Source organism: Pelobates fuscus, chromosome 1 (assembly GCF_036172605.1).
Source record: "Pelobates fuscus isolate aPelFus1 chromosome 1, aPelFus1.pri, whole genome shotgun sequence".
Taxonomy (NCBI): domain Eukaryota; kingdom Metazoa; phylum Chordata; class Amphibia; order Anura; family Pelobatidae; genus Pelobates; species Pelobates fuscus.
Window position 1 is genome coordinate 229183202 of NC_086317.1, and position 23121 is coordinate 229206322.

Genomic DNA, 23121 nt, shown 5'->3' on the forward strand with positions numbered 1-23121 from the left:
CGTCACCATCTCAGGTGTGGGATTTGGCCCATATAGATTTAGCCTCCACATCACCTTCTGTTGGAATTCTGCTTCCTCCTGGCTGAAATTCGCCATGCTGCTGGTTTGGTCGCCCTCCATCAGTTCTGCTATGAGGGTAGCTCTCTTTTTGTTGCTTGCCACCTGACCTCGGGCTTCCAGTAGATCCTTTAGCGTAGTCCTTTTTAGTTTCTCGTACTGTTGGGCCATTCACCAGTTGTCTTTCTGTGTTCCAATCAATCCCGTCGCTTGCCACCAGTTGTTAAGACCTGCAGTGGTGATGGTACTGCGGTCTTCTATTCCTTTCCCAACAGCTGAGCCTAAGTGATTATAGCTACAGCAGGGAGTAGAGGAATAGTAGAGATGAATGCAGCTGCCAAGACGAGTCTCCCCAGCAAATAGAATATTCCCCAAACATGAGCCTAGACTTCATGAAGGGTGTAAAAGGAATGATCTTTATTGAAAACAGGCTGGCTTTTATGAGAAATCCTCCTGCAAGAGGACCTCCCACAGCAAACAAATACATTAACCAATCATTATACAGTTTTGCACTAATACACGCCTTCCCTCTGCCTGGGAGATATTGAGATAAGTTAAGGAATAAATCAATTATCTCCAGGCAAAGGGCACACATTTTCCCCAAAAGTTAGAACACCCCTTTCCCCACAAGGTATCCCCACAAAATACATATCCCCTGATAGCCCGAGCTGGGGGACAAACATATCCAAATTTCACCCAGATCGGTTCAGGGGTTCTTAAAAGTCATGTTTTACCGACCACAGACGAGGCTCCTGCCCAAAACAGTTCCACAAATTCAGTGTGTGCGGTCGGTCAATTAGGAAAAAGGCGAAAAAGAAGCAAAATACCAAATAGATCCTCCTGGCTCATAGTATTGTTCCCCTTGTCTGCACGAACATAACTACCGAATGCCGCTCTTCTGGTTGTTCGGTAAGTGGGAGAAGCCGGCGTTCGGTAGTTTCAGCAGTGGTTCGTGAGGTCGAGTGTCCGATTTTAGTTCCAGACACTCGACGACCAAGTCCCGCTGACTCCCCTCGTGCGAACAAGATGGCCGCCGTTTTTTTTCCACGTGGCGTTCGGCTATACGAACAGCGGCCACCCAGGGAACACTTAATCGACGGTTCTTTTGAACTTAACGAGCCAGGAGGGTGGTCGGTGTTCGGTAGTTTCAAACTGCGGAACTAATATCCAGTATTCATACAATAAATGGAGGAAACCCATGAATACAGAAGAAAATGTCAAAATAAAGTCAATTTTCTTCACATGGGGAATGAACAAATACATGGGGTTTCTATAACCATACGTGATGTCATATAGGTAATAGGTAACCGCCAACTATATGGTAATATCCACAACTCTTATTTTACTTATTAACATGCTTTAACGGTATGAGGCATGTATGAGTTAAAGGGACACTTGACACCATAACCACTTCAGCTTAAAGTTGTTTAGGTCCCAGGATACTGTCCCTGCAGCCTTTTCTTTGACTTATTTGTTGTACTGAAATCTTTGCCTACATACCCTGCCTATCAGGGGACAGTTTTCATACCAAAATACAGATGCATTGTATGTCACTGTTCAGGTTTAGTAAGTTTCAGGACTTGCCATATCTTTCCAGCCTTGTGTTTAAGAGCTTTTCTGGAAAGCTCCTACCCTACCTGAGCAGAATGCTCTCCCCGGCTGTTCTCCCTCCTATAACCTCCGATCCAGTACCAGCACTTTATTTAGTCTACCTAAACACACAAAACAACAAAAAACCCTATCCTCCTTTTCCTACAGAGCACCGCAATTATGGAATGATCTCCCGCACACTTTCAAATCTTCCCCAGGCCTAAAGTCCTTTAAGAGATCCCTCTCTATAAACCTCAAAACAGAATGCATTTGTCATGGTTGATTATATATTTCCTACCTGTTCTATGTTAAATTTTGTATATATTGTGTATTAATATTTTTTTTGTATTTTATTGTACCCTATTGTATCAATGCAATGTTTTGTGGACCCAGGACATACTGGAAAATGAGAGAAATCTCAATGTATCTTTCCTGGTAAAATATTTTATAAATAAATAAATGTGTGCAGTTGCGTATCCAGTGCTAATTATCACACAGACAGAGTCAATAGACTTACAAGCACTGCCTCCCAGGGGGTTGGGAAGTATATCTTTCATTTTGTAACTTTGTGGACTAAAACATTGATAACTTGTTGTGATGAACTGAGCCTCATCACGTGTGCTTGGAGGGACCTGCTGGCCAATCTCTTACCAAAAGACTATGGGCCCTTTGAAAAACTATGTGAACAGACTTAGTTTGTGTGATTTTATATTTGGTTCTGGAACCGGACAGCCGCACGAACCGGAGACCACCCTGGAGCATGTTAAGCCTTATTGCTACTTTGTAGCAATTTCAACCGCAGTGTTCTAAGTGTTCGTCTGGGTGGCCGCAATTCCTATGGACGACCACAAGGTGGCGGACATCTTGTTTGCATGAAAGCAGGCAGTGGTGTTTGGGCATGAATCTCATGGAACTGAAAATGGACACAGAAACTCCCGAACACCGCTGGACTTCCAGCACCGCCTGTGTTCGGTTCTACAACACTTAGAAAGGTGCTGTTCGGTGGAAACATTCTCACAAACAAGGGGATCAAGCTCCAGAGTAAGGGATAATATTAAAGAATTCCTTGAGAAGAACATGGTTATCAGCAAAAATCAGCACGGTTTTATGAAGCATAGGTCGTGTCAAACTAACTTGATTGCATTCTACAAAGAAGTAAGTAGAAGTATAGATCAGGGTGCTGCAGTGGATGTGATCTATTTTGATTTTGCCAAGGCATTTGATACAGTTCCACACAGAAGATTAGTGTTCAAACTCAAGGAAATCGGTCTAGATGAAAATGCTTGTTCTTGGGTAGAACATTGGCTTAAAAAGTACAAAGAGTTATCGTTAATGGTAAATTTTCAAGCTGGACAGAGGTGGCAAGTGGTGTCCCTCAGGGTTCTGTTCTGGGACCCCTTCTATTTAACATGTTTATAAATGATCTTGAAGACAGCATTGAAAGTCATGTTTCAGTGTTTGCAGATGACACAAAACTTTGTAAAATAATACAATGTGAGCAAGATATTACTTTGCTGCAGAGGGATTTAGATAAACTGGAGGACTGGGCACTCAAATGGCAGATGAAATTTAATGTTGAAAAATGCAAAGTTATGCATTTCGGCGTAAAGAATACACAAGCAATGTATACCCTTAATGGAAGTGAATTAGGGATAACAACACACGAAAAGGACTTGGGAATTGTTATAGACAACAAACTATGCAACAATGTGCAATGTCAATCAGCAGTGGCCAAGGCCAGTAGGGTATTGTCATGCATGAAAAAGGGCATTCATTCTCAGGGCGAGAATATCATTTTGTCTCTTTATAAATCACTGGTAAGACCACACATTGAATATGCTGACTGCCATTACTGGGGTCAAGAAGGAATTTTTTTCCTAGGTTGTTGCAAAATTGTGCTTCAAACTGTTTTTTTTTTTTTTGCCTTCTTTTGGATCAACAGCAAAAAACAAATGTGAGGAAGGCTGAACTTGATGGAAGCAAGTCTCTTTTCAGCTATGTAACTATGTAACAGAGGCGGCTCTCTAATTAGGCGGTTTAGGCGGCCGCCTAAGGCCTCGCGCTGGCTGGGGCCTCGCGGCCGCCTAAACCGCCTGTGGGCAGAGTGTGTCAGGTCCTCGGTCACTGACCGAGGACCTGACACCAGGAGGGGGCCCGGCGGCTTGCCCGGTTTGCCGCCGGGTGCGAGGCCCCTCCTGGCTGCCCGGCCAGCCACCGCAGACACCGGTCTGCAGCTCCGCAGTGAGCAGAGCTGCAGACCATGTGTCTTGCGAGAACCGGCCAATCAGAGCGTTGCCGCGGGTTACCACGGCAACGCTCTGATTCACTCGCGAGATTACATGGTCTGCAGCTCAGCGGAGCTGCAGACCGGAAGCAGTGGCCACCGGACCACCAGGGAAATTAAGGTAGGTTCAGCCTCACCCTCCCACCAGCCTCACTACCCCCCACACCACCCTCAGCCTCACCCCCACCACCCTCAGCCCCACTACCCCCCACACCACCCTCAGCCTCACCCCCCCACCTCCCTCAGCCTCACTACTCCCCACACCACCCTCAGCCTCACCCCCACCACCCTCAGCCCCACTACCCCCCACACCACCCTCAGCCTCACTACCCTCACACCACCCTCAGCCTCACTACCCCCACACCACCCTCAGCCTCACTACCCCCACACCACCCTCAGCCTCACCCCCCACTACCCTCAGCCTCAATACCCCTCACACCACCCTAAGCCTCACTACCCCCACACCACCTCAGCCTCACTACCCCCACACCACCCTCAGCCTCACTACCCCCACACCACCCTCAGCCTCACTACCCCAACCACCCTCAGCCTCACCCCCACTACCGTCAGCCTCACTACCCCCCACCACGCTCAGCCTCACTAACCCCACACCACCCTCAGCCTTACCACCCTCAGCCTCACTACCCCCACACCACCCTCAGCCTCACCCCCCACTACCCTCAGCCTCAATACCCCTCACACCACCCTAAGCCTCACTACCCCCACACCACCTCAGCCTCACTACCCCCACACCACCCTCAGCCTCACTACCCCACACCACCCTCAGCCTCACTACCCCAACCACCCTCAGCCTCACCCCCACTACCCTCAGCCTCACTACCCCCCACCACGCTCAGCCTCAATACCCCCCACACCACCCTCAGCCTCAATACCCCCCACACCACCCTCAGCCTCACTACCCCCCACACCACCCTCAGCCTCACTACCCCCCACAACACCCTCAGCCTCACCACCCCCCACCCTTAGCCTCACCCCACCACCACCCTCAACATCACCCCCACCACCCTCTGCCTCACCACCACCCTCAGCCTCACCGCCCCCCCACCCTCAACATCACCCCCACCCCCTCAGCCTCACCACCCCACCACCCTCAGCATCACCCCCACCACTCTCAGCACCACCCCCAGCATCACCCCCACCACCCTCAGCCTCACCACCACCCCCAGCATCACCCTCAACATCACCCCACCACCCTCAACATCACCCCCACCACCCTCAGCCTCACCACCCTCCTAAGCCTCACCCCCACCACCCTCTTCCTCACCACCACCCCCACCACCCTCAGCCTCACCACCCTCAGCCTCACCATCCCCCACCACCCTCTGCCTCACCATCCCCCACCACCCTATGCCTCACCACCCCCCACCACCCTCTGCCTCACCATCCCCCACCACCCTCAGCATCAAACCCCCTCAGCATCTGCCCCCCTCACCATCTACCCCCCTCACCATCAACTCCCCCTCCTTCTCACATCACCCCCCTTCTCACATCACCACCCTTCTCACATCACCACCCTTCTCAGATTACCCCCGATCACCCCCCACACCATCACCTCCCTGTCACCCTCACCCGCCTCTCCTTCTCACCATCACCCCCCCCCCCCCATACACACAACACACTTCAAGCAGCTACCCCATACACATAGGGTCTCAGACAAAAACATACATTCACACACAAGGATACTCTGTCAGACACACTCTCAGGCACATACACAGGTAAACTGTGCATCAATGTGTATATGTGACACTTTTTTGTTAGTGGGGCCTCATGTTTGAGTTTCGCCTAAGGCCTCATAAAGTCTAGAGCCGCCTCTGCTATGTAACTATGTAAGACTATTGACTCTGTTCGGTAGCTTGTTCATTTTTAAACTACCGAACTAGACCGACCGCAAGCCCAGATTCTCTGAAACTGTTTTGGGCATGGGACCATGGGGGCTGTCGGTCAAATTATGACTTTCAGGAAATTCCTAAACCCCTAAACTGATCTAAGTGATTTTGGAATATGTTGGTCACCCAGATCAGGGCTATCAGTGGAAGTAACTTTTGTGGGCATTGTCTGTATTTTAAGGTATTTCTAGAGTTTTGTAAAAATGTGTGTTTTTTGTGCATGGAGCTAATTGAGTTTAATACAGTGCTTGACTCAATTATCTCCCAGGCAAAGGGAAGGGATTGACGTATTTTGTATGGGAGTGTCCTGGACCCGAGAGCCAATGTAATCATGTACATGTTATTACTGTAGTCATAAGACCAGTTGTGGCTGCCATTAAACAGATTAGTTTTACCCTTCATGAAGTCTAGGCTCATGTTTGGGGGATTTGAGAGCTATATTCACTCTGGGGATTGCTATAATCACTATACTCCCTTGGATCACAACGATTGCTCTTGTAAGAGCAGCCTGCTTCCCTCTCTGGACTAGGAGTGGTCTACCCACTGGAAGCTGGATCCTGGTCGTGGGTCTAGGCTGGGTGGAGGACAGCTAGTCCCCAACCAAACTGCAGCGGTTTGTGGGGTTCACGGTTGTTATGGTGTCCGTTGCAGTGCTTATGGTACTCAAGGATTACTAGGAAGCAGCGATTGACAGAGGTAACTGGTCGGGGTGCCAGGCGGTCCGTCACACTTGTCATCCCTCAATCCAATGTGTCACCTTTTCTGGTTGTGACACATTTCCTGAATTTTTAACCTTCCTTTATTATGCAATGTGTTTAATGTACAAGTTCTTATGTCCTGCTCTGTTAATTGACAGCTACAGTCTGCAGGTGCCTCCTATATTTCCTTAAGGTTCAATTAACAGAGCATAAGATAAGAAATTCTAAAGTAAATACATTGTTCTGTAAAAAGAAACCCTTTTTCATGAAGGCAGTGTTTGTCACAGTTTGCATAAACAAAGATTTAATTGATTTAACGCCTAAATGTCAGAGAATTGAGCAATAACTCTGCACGGGCATGATCTATACACCAAAAACAAAAGCCAACGTTGTATTGCTGTTTAAAATATTCCTTTTAGATAATAACAGTTTTAAACAGACGCTGTGTTCCTAAGTGTTCGCCATGTTTTCCCCCTCACATATGTGCACTGTTACTTGCAATGATTGGCCACTGATAGGCTGAGAGTGCCTGTTGGAGCAATCCCCAGACTCCCAGACAGCGCATTCCTTTTACATAGGGACTAAGGAGGAAGAGAGAGGAGGCAGTATGACCTTTCAAACACAGTTTAACCACTTATGGTAAGTGGGCACTTAGGGAATCCAGCCCAGGGCCGTTTTTAATGCAGGGCAACAGGGCAGCTGTCCCGGGCCCAGTTACTCTTGGGGGACCCAAGGCAGCTGCACCGTGGGCCCCGCTGCCCTCAACTATTTTTCCCCCCATGGGTCCGTTGACACAACCGGCAGCCTGCACACTAAGGAGGCCCACCGGGTGAGCATTTGTAAGCAGGGGCCCGGTTATACGCTGTGGCACTTTAACAGCGTGACCAAGCACCTTGCTTTTCTGCAGCTCTGAAAGGAAGTGATATCCGTGAGTCACTTCCTCCCACTAAGGAAAGGAGCCACGCGGGAGAAGGAGGAGGCAAAGAGGATGGGGGCTGGGCCAACTCCCAACAGCCTCAGCCTCCAGCCTGGACACCGGGGAAACCACCCTCCAAGGTAGGAAACTGGAGGGTGGGTTTAAAAGTGTAATTTTATGTCAGTATGTCAGTGTTTGTATCTGTGTTAGTATGTCAGTCAGTGTGTATGTGTATGCCAGTAAGTCTGTCAGGGTGTGTGTCAGTATGTCTTTCAGTGTATATTTCTGTGTGTGTCAGTATGTCTGTCAGTGTATGTCTCTGTGCATGTGTGTTAGTATGTCTGGCAGGGGGCAAGGAGCAGCATCCAGGGGGCTCAAGCGAATGGTTGCCCAGGTTCAGTCAATATTAAAGACATCCCTGATCCTGCCCAATAAAAACTTTATTTAAATTAGATTTTTATGGTGATGGGGTGGCCCTTTGAAATGAAAATATTCAAGTTAACAAGAGGATAGATATATGCTTATATAATAATTTTATCAGGGCAATCCTAAATTGGTGTAGCCGTGTTTAATTCTCAAAAAAAAAAAACAGGTCGGTCTTTAAGGGTCTATAAGTAAAACTGAGTTTTCCCCTGTATACACATGAGATAAGTGGATTGTTATGAGATAACTGAGTTGCTTTCATAGGTGTTAACTAAACTGTTCATGGGTAGAATTGAACTGCAAACATTAGTAACTAAATAGTAATTATAGTAAAATTTAGAGCAGTTCTGTAACTTTTCAGGTTTTGTTTTTAAATTAATCAATTTTCTCTACCTCTATTTCCCCTTGTTTTTATTTTTTTTAAATCCACTTTAGTTTTTTAGTTATACATAAGATAACATAGGAACTACTCTGCTTACCTGCTTCGGCAATAAGCAGAGCTTAAAAGGATACTGAAGCACCAAAACAACTTAAGCTTAAATAAGCAGTTTTGGCCCCTGCAGTCTCACTGCTCCTTTATTGCACCATCTTTTTAATTTAGAATTTCTGCTCTGTTAATAGCCTGCAGTACCCTGCAGGAGCCTGCTGTGTCTGATTAAAGTTCAGTTTATAGAACAGGAGATAAAAGCATTTAAAGTAAGTTAACACCAGATGTAAAATTAAGCCGTTTTGTCATGGAGGCTGTGTGAGTCACAGCCAGAGGAGATGTGGCTAGAGCTGCACAAACAGAAACAAATGTGATTTTATTCTGGCAGTGAGACTACAGGGGCATGATCTACACGCTAAAACTGCGTTGTTAAGCTAAAGTTGTTTTGATGCATATAGTATCCCTTTAAGGAAAGTTCCATTTCAATTGCTAAGCTAACACATATGGATAAATTGCAGACATCTTTGACATAGGAGAAACAAATGGTGGCTCCCAAGTATTGAAGTTTAGTAAATGGAAGAAAATATAATGGGGTGAATACAATGATTCAGATAAAAGGGGCATAAACAAATGAAGACTGAAAGAAAAACAAAATTACAGTGCAGTTTTGAGTTCATTTTAAAGGTTGATTCAAAACCTCTATATAATATCTAAAAGCTGTGACAGCCACATAACATGTTAGAAAAAGAAGTAAAGTAATAAAGGTAGAATTTCTAAAGACGTGCACCTATTTGCACAATTATATGGCAATAGCATATTTATGTCTATCAAATGAGACCAATTACAGTATCCTGCTTCATTATTAAATACCTATAGCAGCAGCTCTAAGTTGCTTCATATGTTCTTCTAAGACCTCTGGATCTTTTGAACTGTAGGGTCCCAATTCTGGGTAGAAACTAGAGCCAATGTCTTCAGGAGGGCTGTGTCTGCCTTTCGGGTAACTTGCAGATATTTTGGGATCCCAATGAGGTACCATTACGTGGTCCCAGTGTATGTAATTCCCATCAAACTTTGGATTTCCATACCACATGTAGTAAAAGATATGGAGGTCATAGTACACTTTTGTCTGGTCTGGTGTCTCCACAGTGCTCTGGGGATGGGGGACGACCTCATTGGACACGGAGCGTCTCTCAGACTGTTCAGCAAAGGGCATGAGCTCTAAGCCAGGTGCCAAATCAGAAAACCCATCAGAGGGCTTCAAAGTTCTTAAGCCCATCATAGTTCCAAAAATGAAAAGTGTAAAAAGGAAGAGAGCAATACATGCTTTCCTGCGAAGTCTGGCCATAGCAAATAATTCTTCTGGAAATATAAATGTACCTGAATACAAATAAGTGTAGATGTCTGACTAAGCCCATCAGATTCCAGATATTGTCCTCCTAAAAAACAAAACAAATTATTATCAGCATAGCGTAAAATGATCACACAATAAAACAAATCAAACAAATCAAAAGAAACATAAAACAAATTCTACAATCATAGATCCTAAACTAACTGTATTGCTATGTCTTTATGTCTTTTTACATTTATGAGCAAACTATCTATACGAATGTTCTCTATTTACGGAACTTCATTTGAATATAAATACTAAGCAAAGGAAGGGTCTCTATCTCTGAAATGTGGATTGTAGGAGAATAGATATAAGAGGATTGCGAAAACCCTAAGAGTTAAACCCAATTAATAACAGAACACACTAATGCATAGTCATTTCACAGAAGTGTTCCTTACTCAAATGGAACATCTGTTGTGTGGTTTATGTTTCAGCAAAGAAGCTACAGTTCCCTCCATGATATTAAATTCCACCGAATCATTAAATAAAAAGAGAAACACCAGACACACACAAAGGAAAACAAAATGAAGGAGAATAAATGTACCCTAGGACCCTGAAAAGTTTAAGAGAAAGCATGTGTGTCTTCTCTGTTTCTTGTAGAGTGTTCTGCATTATTGATGCCCAATCTATAGTTAGAAATATAGTGAACACGATTTCCCATCTAAAAGAAAGACAGAAAACTCTCCAGCATGCAGTATATGGTTTTTAGGCAATGTGGCATTCTGGATTCTTGATTTGGTGGTCCAGTGCCTATTGACCTATGCAGTCAGACTTCAGGCTTATTTGAGCAAAATAAAGAGCCAATGAGGTGATATTATGAGAAAGGTAACCTGATGGTGTAATCATGCTGATAGATAACATATTACATGAGATCCATACTACTGACAAGGAAGTACAATTTATTTTGTAAATAATTATTTAATATTTATATTTTCTCATACTCAAAATTCATTTTACTGACCCCCTTAAGATGTTAACCCACATGCTTTCTATTGATAATTAACTTAGTCTGTCTTAGTCAGAATGTACAATGAGATAAAATATTATGTTAGTTTAGACAAATCATTTATCCATAAACTGTAATTTGCACTATATTTAGATACTTGATATCAGCTTTAACACAGGCAAGAATTTTTTTTTTTATATCTGTTCTAAATTATGAATCAGATTTTCTGTCAGTAATAATACAAGAATATTTCAGCTCAACGTGCTTGGAGTCATGTATGTATGTATATTTTGTTCCTATATACACTGCTCAAAAAAATAAAGGGAACACAAAAATAACACATCCTAGATCTGAATGAATTAAATATTCTTCTGAAATACGTTGTTCTTTACATAGTTGAATGTGCTGACAACAAAATCACACAAAAATTAAAAAATGGAAATCAAATTTTTCAAACCATGGAGGTCTGGATTTGGAGTCACACTCAAAATTAAAGTGGAAAAACACACTACAGGCTGATCCAACTTTGATGTAATGTCCTTAAAACAAGTCGAAATGAGGCTCAGTAGTGTGTGTGGCCTCCACGTGCCTGTATGACCTCCCTACAATGCCTGTGCATGCTCCTGATGAGGTGGCGGATGGTCTCCTGAGGGATCTCCTGCCAGACCTGGACTAAAGCATCTGCCAACTCCTGGACAGTCTGTGGTGCAATGTGACGATGGTGGATGGAGCGAGACATGATGTCCCAGATGTGCTCAATTGGATTCAGGTCTTGGGAACGGCCGGGCCAGTCAATAGAATCAATGCCTTCATCTTGCAGGAACTGCTGATACACTCCAGCCACATGAGGTCTAGCATTGTCTTGCATTAGGAGGAACCCAGGGCCAACCGCACCAACATTTTGACTCACAAAGGGTCGGAGGATCTCATCTTGGTACCTAATGGCAGTCAGGCTACCTCTGGCAAGCACATGGAGGGCTGTGCGGCCCCCCAAAGAAATGCCACCCCACACCATTACTGACCCACTGCCAAACCGGTCATGCTGGAGGATGTTGCAGGCAGCAGAATATTCTCCACGGCGTCTCCAGACTCTGTCACGTCTGTCACATGTGCTCAGTGTGAACCTGCTTTCATCTGTGAAGAGCACAGGGTGCCAGTGGCGAATTTGCTAATCTTGTTCTCTGGCAAATGCCAAACGTACTGCATGGTGTTGGGCTGTAAGCACAACCCCCACCTGTGGACGTCGGGCCCTCATACCACCCTCATGGAGTCTGTTTCTGACCGTTTGAGCAGACACATGCACATTTGTGGCCTGCTGGAGGTCATTTTGCAGGGCTCTGGCAGTGCTCCTCCTGTTCCCCTTGCACAAAGGTAGAGGTAGCAGTCCTGCTGCTGGGTTGTTGCCCTCCTACGGCCTCCTCCACGTCTCCTGATGTACTGGCCTGTCTCCTGGTAGTGCCTCCATGCTCTGGACACTACGCTGAAAGACACAGCAAACCTTCTAGCCACAGCTCGCATTGATGTGCCATCCTGGATGAGCTGCACTACCTGAGCCACTTCTGTGGGTTGTAGACTCCGTCTCATGCTACCACTAGAGTGAAAGCACCGCCAGCATTTAAAAGTGACCAAAACATCAGCCAGAAAGCATAGGAACTGAGAAGTGGTCTGTGGTCACCACCTGCAGAACCACTCCTTTATTGGAGGTGTCTTGCTAATTGCCTATAATTTCCACCTGTTGTCTATCCCATTTGCACAACAGCATGTTAAATTGATTGTCACTCAGTGTTGCTTCCTAAGTGGACAGTTTGATTTCACAGACGTGTGATTGACTTGGAGTTACATTGTGTTGTTTAAGTGTTCCCTTTATTTTTTTGAGCAGTGTACATTCTCATGTGTATGTTCAATCATGAATGTTTACAACCATGAAAAAAATACAGTAATTATGCTAGGTGGGGAAAGTACTGTAAACAGAGTATAATGGCTGATATGTGAATAAAATATAATCAGCTATCCACTCAACATGCCAACTGCTGTAAATAAAAAGTACACTGCTATTAACTCAAACAAATAGTCTTAACGCTTAATGATGTTAGGATGTTCCATGCAAAGTGGGCTTGGAAAGTCATAATGTTTTAGTATGAGCAGGGTTAAATCCCTGCTCACACCAGGGAGAGCTAGGTATATCAGCTGGGATAATATTTAGTGGCCACAGACTGACAGATGAGCTGTATGCACAAAGTGAAAGCTGCATACAGCCCTTTAAATGACATTTAATCCCCATGGCTCAGTGTGATCGCTCAACTGAGAGGATTTAAATGATTCTGAGCCTGCTGCAAGAGAAAGAGACATGCCTGGGTCTTCCTGCATGCCTCCATTACTATGACTGGCTCTGAACTTTGCCAACTGTGATCAGCAGAGTAAGCATTTCAAAGAGATGGAATGAGAGTGAGCAGAGGGAATTCCTCTGAGTTAGGGGTAGAATTAGTGCAGTGTTAGTGCTAGCATAGGGTAAGGGTTAATGCTGGGTTATGGTTAGGGGTAGTAGGATTCAGATTAGGGGTTAGGTTCTGGTAACTGTGTAGCTGTTAGAGTTAGTATAGGGTTAGTGGTGGGGTTGGTATAGGATTAGTATTAGCTACAAAAAATTTGATTCTAGACATATGAGATATTTAAGAATCAGGACTGATATATGAACCTATTTTGAGTTCCTTTTTGTTAGTTGCACTGGAAGTGTAAAAATTATTATTTAGTTAAAATGTTAGAAAAATTGTTTTTTTTGTTATCTTAAGCATTTTAATCATACTTAATGTTGTTTCATATATACATGTTACAGATACATATGAGATATTAACCCTTTCCTAACATTAAGACGTGCTATGGCGTCCTACAAATGGAGGGCTTTAATGCTGTTATAGCGACATAGGATGTCCTAACGATCAGGCCCTCCATGCAGTCAGCATGCTCACCCTCCTCGTTGGATCCGTTTGGCTGCCTGACAACTGGCCAAAAACAATAATCTCTGCAATCACATTCTGCCTTATGAGCCTGCCATAAACCACAGAGGAGCTCCATGTAAAGCGACACAGCTGATCCATCCCAGCAACAGAGAAAACAAAAGTCATCAGGCTATTCTCTATGATAATAATGGTGTAGATTTATTTCAGGGTGAGTCACCATACAGAACAAGTGAGATTTCGGATCCCCAGAACCTTAATCATGCAAAGACATTTAGACATGTCAATCCTGCTATCTGAGTTATGTGATCACGATGAGATTGATGATTCAGATTGGCTGGATTGCAAGATTGACTGAAGTGGGACTGGTTGTCAGGCAGATGCCCCAACATATTATTAGTAAAATCACTTAATTATGTAAAAATCATATATAAATATAAACTTCGCTGAACATAAATATGAGGGTTTTAGAGCAGCAAAACGTATAATGTTGATGATATCATCCATAAACAGGCAGTTTTTGTGTGAAAAAATTAAAAAACAAATATAAACACTAACTTTGGCCAGAGTTTGTGATTAAGTAGTTACTAAAAAAAAAAAGACCTAGACATACCCTATTTTGAATATCCTGGGATGTCTGTTTTTGGTATACCATGATGGGGTAATTTTTGATCCTGGGCTTCCATATTGTCTCAAAGGCAACACAGGCTCAGCAAACCAACCTGGAAAATATCAGTGGGTGTAAGCTGAAAAGGGTCACCCCAATATTTGACCCTTTAACTTTTGAATATCCTATAAAAACTGTACATGGGGGTACTGTTGTACTCGTGAAACAATGAACACAAATATATGCATTTTGTTGCAGTAAAAGTTAACAGTAATATGACATTCACAGTTAAAATGCCACACAGACCTTGGAAAATAACATCTTAATTTCTCAGTATTTTTTTTTAGATTTTATTCATTTTGTTGTTTCATGTATAAATATTTGATGTGGAAATTATATATAATAAGTTTGGGTGGTAAATTATGGTTGAACAGACATATAGCTCAAATTCCAACATTTATTTTGGTTCAGAACTTTTATAATTGTCTCCGTCCTTGAGGGTTTAAGAGGCAACTACAGAAATTCAACATAACTTAAAATAAAAGCATGCCATTTTCTAAATCCTGTTGCGACATCTACAATACTAAGAAAAAAAAGTTAACACAGGACTGCCAACATTTAAATAAAAATCCAAGAACACTCAGCAGATAATTGCAGTAATGACCATGCCAACTGATGTTTCAACGCCTCCCTCACTGCTCCGCTTAACAGGGTGTTAGAACAACACAGAGCTGTACAAAAAATACAGTTCACTACAATATACATTGTGTACAAGTGGATCACACAACTAGAACATTTGCTGGAACAAGTTAAATGACTTTGTTACCACAAAACGTCAACGCGTGAGTAAAAGTAAGTGGGTAAGGTAAAACAATGAAAGCAGAGGAGACACATGTCCAAAACTGTGATTGTAATTTGGATACTGTATCCAAATAACCTGTAAAATCAGCTTGATCAGTCAGTATTCCTGTTAACCCTGGCTGTCCCACATCTGAATGGCAAATTAATTAATACAATAAAATACATAAAATGTTGCATATAACTCTCACAAACAATGCAACCTTGTTTACGAGAAGTATATTGTACTTAGCTTGTTTATATAGCCGCTGCCTTCAGTTATACCTGTGGTATTGCAGTACATTGCTTATAATCAACTTGATTAATGATATCCCCTCAGTTAAAGGACGCAAATATGCAATCACCTTTTCTGCTAGGCCAAGGGGAAGCATGACGAAAGACTATTGGGACCAAATGCACACAATGCAACTTAGCTCTAGATACTGCAAATGGACTCCAGCTATTGTCACACCTAATTAGCATTCATTGCTGTGCAGTGCTTTGCTACCACATACAATGCTTATTGCCGCACCAACGCTTTATAATGTAAAATCTATAAGTCAGGAAAAGATCTATATGTATGACTTACAACCCTATTAGGAGAGCTAGCCGTGCACAGCCAAGATGATCACATTTTCTGTATTGCTATTCAAGGCTTGTTAATTGGGGAGAATAAAAGAACATTCTGCAAGCTGTGTGGCTCTTTCTATAATAAATATTGTTATGATAGTGGAAGTTTACATGTGCATGAGATATTCCGAAATAACTTGTCAAGGTGAATTAGTGACGAGCCAGTTCTGCATTTCACACCTTGTTCTCTTAGCAGGGTAAAGTGGAAACAGAACCCTGGGGATCGTGAGTATGTTCAGTGTTAACCATCTTTAATAACACAGTTACTCTCTGCAGATCCAAGAGAATAATTCTTCTGACTGTGACAGTATTTGATGGGAGTGGTAGTAGTTCTTGCACCAAGTTCATATGCAGCCCTAAATTACTGAATAAGCTTAAAGATATCTTGTGGTCAAATAGAGTTTATTTCACAGTTGGTAATACGGAAGTAAAATTGAATAGTTGAAGCAGGTGTCCCACACACAGATGCAGGATATATAATAGACTGAAGAGGCTATCATTCTCTTGGTTGACAAGGTGTAGTAAAATTCTGCTCAACCCTGGGGAAGCTGATTCATCTGGCACCCATGCATACTTAACATGTGTCCCTATTAGGAGGGAAAGTCCATATTTTGGTCTCAATTCCCTCTGTCCTTCTTTTCTATACTAATATGACTCTTCTCTAGGAGCTCCATATTCTTGGTGTGCCTGGGTTTATAACAGATCTCCACAGCAATAACACTAACAGTAATTTGTTTTTAAAGTACAGTAAATATATTTAGTAATCAGTCTGTGTAAATTGGATACATTGTTTTTGTTTAAAATAACAATTTTAGTTGCCTAAATTGTTATCAGTCATTTGAAATTTCTTAGAACACCCCAACACAGGGCACACACCCACATCACTTCATTTAAAGGAACACTATAGGGTCAGGAACACAAACATGTATTCCTAACCCTATAGTGTTAAAACCACCATCTAGCCCCCATGCCCCCGTCCCTAAATATAGCAAAATCTCACATTTTTTCCAGTCTGCGGCTGCTTGTTCTGCCCCTGATCTGCCTGCTTGGCTGACATAATCAGAAGTAGTGTTCTGAGCCAATCACAATGCTTTCACATAGGAAAGCATTGGATTGGCTGAGCTTGTCAGGGAGTTAGATCAGGGGCAGAGCCAGCACAAGCCAAACACCACCCTGGCCAATCAGCATCTCCTTGAATCAATGCATCTCTAAGAGGAAAGTTCAGTGTTACCATGCAGAGGGTGAAGACACTCTGCAGCACTGCCCCAGAAAGCACCTCTAGCAGCCATCTGAGGAGTGGCCAGTGGAGTTATGCCAAGGCTGTAATGTAAACGCTGCCTTTTCTCTGAAAAGGCAGTGTTTACTGCAAAAAGCCTGAAGGGAATGATTATACTCACCAGAAAAAATGCAATAAGCTGTAGTTGTGCTGGTGACTATAGTGTCCCTTTAAGTCCTATATGCTGTGAACTATTGAGTCACTAAATACACTAGAAAACCTGAAATTGTGGTAGGAGGAGCGCCAACTGTATTATAAATGAAAATAGGAATATCAGAGGTTCCCTCCCAACAGCCCATTCAGCAAAAACAACTCTCTATAAACCCTTTCATACCACATCAAAAAAGAATAAGGGCCATGTAAATATTTGTATGGTATGCATTAAATGCAAGGCACCACCGCTCTGTGCAGCTTCTTCCATGTTTTTTTGGTTTTTTTTAGAGTAGAAGAAACCCGTCTGTATGAAATAAAACTGAGCTCATTAAATACAAAATGATTAATATTAGGTGTATTAGACTTGAAACCACAACGAGGGTTGCAAGCTGCAGTTATTTGGTCATTTGTGCAAGGCATTATGGAATCTTGTCCAAAAGGTGTAATGTTCAGTTTTTGGCTCATAAAAGAATCGTTTCCAGTATCTTGGCACAGATTAGGGACACTATGTCAGCAGAGTAGACTGCAAATTCCTCACACCTTGCCTGGGAGGAGGTTATTCTGCATTGCAGGCATGTTGCTTTGCACAGTCTTTTTCCAGTATGGAAGGGATGGAAAGGCTTGGTGCTCGTTACTTAGATATCGCAAGAGAATCTTTGACTTCCTAAAGAAAGCTTAGCTCATTGGTTTAGAGCAAGGGTAGGCAACCTTTTAGTAATACTGTGCCAAAACAAGATCTTAAAGTCCTATTTTTGAAAAAGAATTGAGGTGTGTATGTTGCTGTATTGTACTTCATAGGCGTGCGCACGGGGTGTGCCAGGTGTGCCTGCCTAATCCCCGCGGCACGCCTATGGAGTGAGACCGGCAGGGGAGATCACAGGATCTCCCCTGTCGGCCCATGCAGAGCCGGCGCTATCCGAGCACCGGCTCAGCTCTCAGCCTCCCCTCACCGACCCACAGGCTGTGAAAGAGGAAGGAGAGGACCCGGGGAGCTATTGCCAGCAGCTCCGCCGGGTTCCTCTCGCGAGATCTGAGCATTGCCAAGAGTGAACTCCAGCCCCGCAGGCTAGAGTTCACTCACCACTGGATCACCAGGGAAGGCAGCAAGGAAGGATCCCCCCTCCCAGGCATAAGGTAACAAGGGAGGGGGGATATTAACTGATCTGCCCCCACCTCCACTGGACCACCAGGGAAGGCAGCAGCACGGTCCCTCCTATTAACTAATCTGCCCCCACCTCCACCCCCACAAATCACCCAAACATACAGCACACACATACAGCACACACACACATACAGCACACAAACAGCACACACACACACATACAGAATACACAGCACACACACACATACAGCACACACAGCACCCACACACATACAGCACACAAACAGCACCCACACACATACAGCACCCACTCACACACATATATAGCACCCACACACATACAGCACAAAAACAGCATCCTCACACACAGCACACAAACAGCACCCTCACACACAGACAGAACACTAACAGTACCCTCACAAACACAAACAGCACCCTCACACAGCACACTAACAGGACCCTAACAAACACACACACACAGCACACTACCAGGACCCTCACACACAAACAGCACCCTTACACACAGTACATTAACAGCACCCTCACAAGCGCACACAAACACCCTCACCCACATAGCACACTAACAGCACCCTCACACAGCCCACACACACACAGCAGTGTGCCAAACTGCCATTTGCCACTGGGCATTGGAGAGGACTTATTGCTAGCCTCCTGCCCTGCGACTATGGCCCTGGAAGGTATTGCCCTTTGAGACTTACATTTAGACATAAAGGATTTTTGAGTGCTGTTCCTGGCCCTTTAAATGCTTTGGAGCAGGGTTACAACTTTTAAACTGGCACTTTGAATGCAGTCGAAGTGCCGAAGCCGTCGAAGTGCCGAAATCATCGAAGTGGCTGCAATTCGACAAACGAACACGTGGCGGTGGCCATTTTAATTTGTTCGAACGCGGTCAGCGGTGTGTGCAGCCAAGTCTATGGAACTGTTTGCGGCTACCCAAATGCACGAACACCGCTGACCCGTACCTACTTCAACACTGCGGCTGGAGACTAAGTCCCGGTCGAAGATTCGAACGCTCGTTCGAATGGGACTTAGTCGTTTTCTCAGTGTAAAATAGACCGACCGCACAGCCCAAATCCATGGAACTGTTTTGGGCATGAAAATGTGCTTGCGGTCGGTCATAAAGGACTTATACCTATCTCCCGAACGGCTGGACGGATTCGAATGATTTTTGGGTATGTTTGTATTTGGAATGTGCTGATTAATGATATGTAACTTATTAATATTGGATGTATGGTTTTAGAGTTATGAAAGTTGGGTAAAATGTATGTTTAAATTGTACGTTATAATTGGGTTACCTCTCAGGTTAAGGGGAGGGAATCTGTGGGATGTAACCATTGTGTGATTGGGTAATGTTTAATTGGATGTGGGCGTCTCCCTTGCAGGGGAGAATTGCATAAAAGCAGAGTGTGTGTAATTAAACAGAGTTCTTCTTGACCCTCAATACGTAGCCTTGTCTCGTTATTGGAGGGAGCTGCTATATCACACTGGGGATTGCTATGCGCTGCATACTCCCTTGAGCTTTAATCACTTAACTCTTGTTCCTGATACGCTCTCCTGGAGGATAGGTCTTCCCCACACGGTCCTGGAGGACAGAAGCTGATTTCAGGGTGGACGGAAGACGGCGCGGCTCCAGTTAAGCTACGGTGGTTGTGGAGTCTGCGGTGGTTGTGGTGTCCGGTGCGGTGCTTGTGGTCCTCGGCGCAAGCTAGGAAGCGTCCATCAACGGAGGGTACTCGGTCAGAGTACGGGGAGCTCTGTTACAATATATATATATATATATATATATATATACATACACATACATACATACATATATATATATGCGGCGTGTGCTTGTGCTTTAGGGTGCACACCCTAATGCGATAGGCTGCGCACGCCTATGTTGTACTTGTGTTATTTATGGGTGCTGCAGTTGCTTTGTAGCATTGTATTTGTGCATATGTTGGCTGTTATACTGTATATGTTCATGAGTAGTTTGTGTTATTATGTTTGATACCTATCAATGTGGGCTGTGTATGGGGGGTGCTTGTGTATTGTGTTTGGCTCTGGCAGCCTTGAGTGCTTTCAAAGGCAGTTCGACTACCATGCATGGCACATGTGCCATAGGTTGATGATCCCTGGTTTAGAGCACCAGGAACTTATGGAAATCCAGCTCTTTGGCGATGGTGTTTTTAAAAAGAAAGACATTAGTTGGTGTTTAGTGAGCAAGTGAATGTATGTTCCATGGGCCCATAGCACCCTTACAATGTATGCAGATTTAAGTGAATCCAGACCAGCTCCCATGGTTTTGCACTGCTCCCTGTCACTGGTGCCTCATTACAGGGTCCTATTTAATCTTGAACTGCAGAGAGTCCCAGGAGGAAGCCTTTCCCAAGTAAGTGGATTACTATCATAAGAGAAGGCATTAGCTTGGACTAGAGATCGACCGATATTGATTATTTAGAGCCGATACCGAAAATCTGTGAACTTTTAGGCCGATAGCCGATAACTTACCGATAACGATATTTTGTAATCTACTATTTACTGAACATGTTTATTTCATATTTTTTATTAAGTGGTAAATGCACAAAATATACATATATATACAGTCAGATTTTTTTTTGTTTTCAAGAATATTTAGTGTTCCTCTCATTTGACTTGTTGTGCATTCTCAGTATTCTCTAGTGCCGTGTTTTAGTTTGTTTACTCTCCCTAAGGTAAAAGGATAATCTAAATGTGTACCCAGGGCTCGAGTCCTGCAGGAACGCATGGGAACGGCGTTCCTGCACTTTTTCCAAAGCAGGAACGCCGTTCCCAGTCCTGCAGGACCTGCCCTGCTAACTGCACACAGGGGCCATCACACGCGGTGTTCTTCTCCAGCTCTAACTCTCGCGAGACCCGCAGCTGTAAGAGCGTTGCCAAGGGTTACCATGGCAACGCTCCGCACAGGCGAGTCTCGCGAGAGTTGAAGCTGAGAGAGCTGGAGAAGAACGCCGCGTGTGATGGCCCCTGTGTGCAGCGGCTGCTACCCTCCACCGGACCACCAGGTGATCTCCCCCCTCCCTGACAAGGTAAGAAGCAGGGAGGGGGGGAGTAAAGTAAAAAAACCAAACACATAAAGGTTAAAAAGCAAATGCACTCCCCCCATCATCCAGCACACACATACACATAATCCAGCACTCACACACACATAATCCAGCACACACACACATAATCCAGTACACACACACACATCATCCAGCACACACACACACACACATAATCCAGCACACACACGCATCATCCAGCACACACACACACATAATCCAGTACACACACACACATAATCCAGTACACACACACACATAATCCAGCACACACACACATAATCCAGCACACACACACACATAATCCAGCACACACACACAAAATCCAGTACACACACACACACACACACATAATCCAGCACACACATAATCCAGCACACACACACACATAATCCAGCACACACACATAATCCAGCACACACACGCATCATCCAGCACACACACACACATAATCCAGTACACACACACACATAATCCAGCACACACACACACATAATCCAGCACACACACACACATAATCCAGCACACACACGCATCATCCAGCACACACACACACATAATCCAGTACACACACACACACATAATCCAGCACACACACACACATAATCCAGCACACACACACACACATAATCCAGCACACACACACAAAATCCAGTACACACACACACACATAATCCAGCACACACATAATCCAGCACACACACACACATAATCCAGCACACACACATAATCCAGCACACACACGCATCATCCAGCACACACACACACGCATCATCCAGCACACACACACACATAATCCAGTACACACACACACATAATCCAGCACACACACATAATCCAGCACACACACACACATAATCCAGTACACACACACATAATCCAGCACACACACACACACATAATCCAGCACACACACACACATAATCCAGCACACACACGCATCATCCAGCACACACACACACATAATCCAGCACACACACATAATCCAGCACACACACACATAATCCAGCACACACATAATCCAGCACACACACACACATAATCCAGCACACACACGCATCATCCAGCACACACACACACATAATCCAGTACACACACACACATCATCCAGCACACACACACACATAATCCAGCACACACACACACATAATCCAGCACACACACACACATAATCCAGCACACACACACACATAATCCAGCACACACACACACATAATCCAGCACACACACACATCATCCAGCACACACACACACATCATCCAGCACACACACACACATAATCCAGCGCACACACACACATAATCCAGCACACACACACATAATCCAGCACACACACACACACACACATCATCCAGCACACACACACACACACATCATCCAGCACACACACACACATCATCCAGCACACACACACACACCATCCAGCACACACACACACTTCATCCAGCTCACACACACACATCATCCAGCACACACACACACTTCATTAAGCACACACACACACACCCACACACACTTCATCCAGCACACACACACACAATCATCCAGCACCCACCCACACACACACACATAATCCAGCACACACACACTGCATTCATTATACACAATCTGCACTTACTACAAACACACTACATTCATTATACACACTCTGCACTCATTACATACACACTAAATTCACTGTACACACTGCACTCACCACACACACTACATTCACTATACACACTCTGCATTCATTATACACACTCTGCACTCACTACAAACACACTACATTCACTATACACACTCTGCATTCATTATATAGACTCTGCATTCATTATACACACTCTGCACTCACTACACAC

The 23121-nt window shown here is 44.2% G+C and overlaps 1 protein-coding gene across 1 annotated transcript in view; it reads right to left on the reverse strand.

Moving 5' to 3' along the window:
• MANEAL (mannosidase endo-alpha like) overlaps positions 1–23121 on the reverse strand; it is a 47631-nt gene that overhangs the window by 19987 nt on the left and 4523 nt on the right. The window contains exon 2 of the mRNA XM_063444502.1: positions 9173–9738. Within this exon, the coding sequence (XP_063300572.1) occupies positions 9173–9647 (475 nt within the window). The 5' untranslated portion in view covers positions 9648–9738. The remainder of the gene's footprint in view (positions 1–9172; positions 9739–23121) is intronic.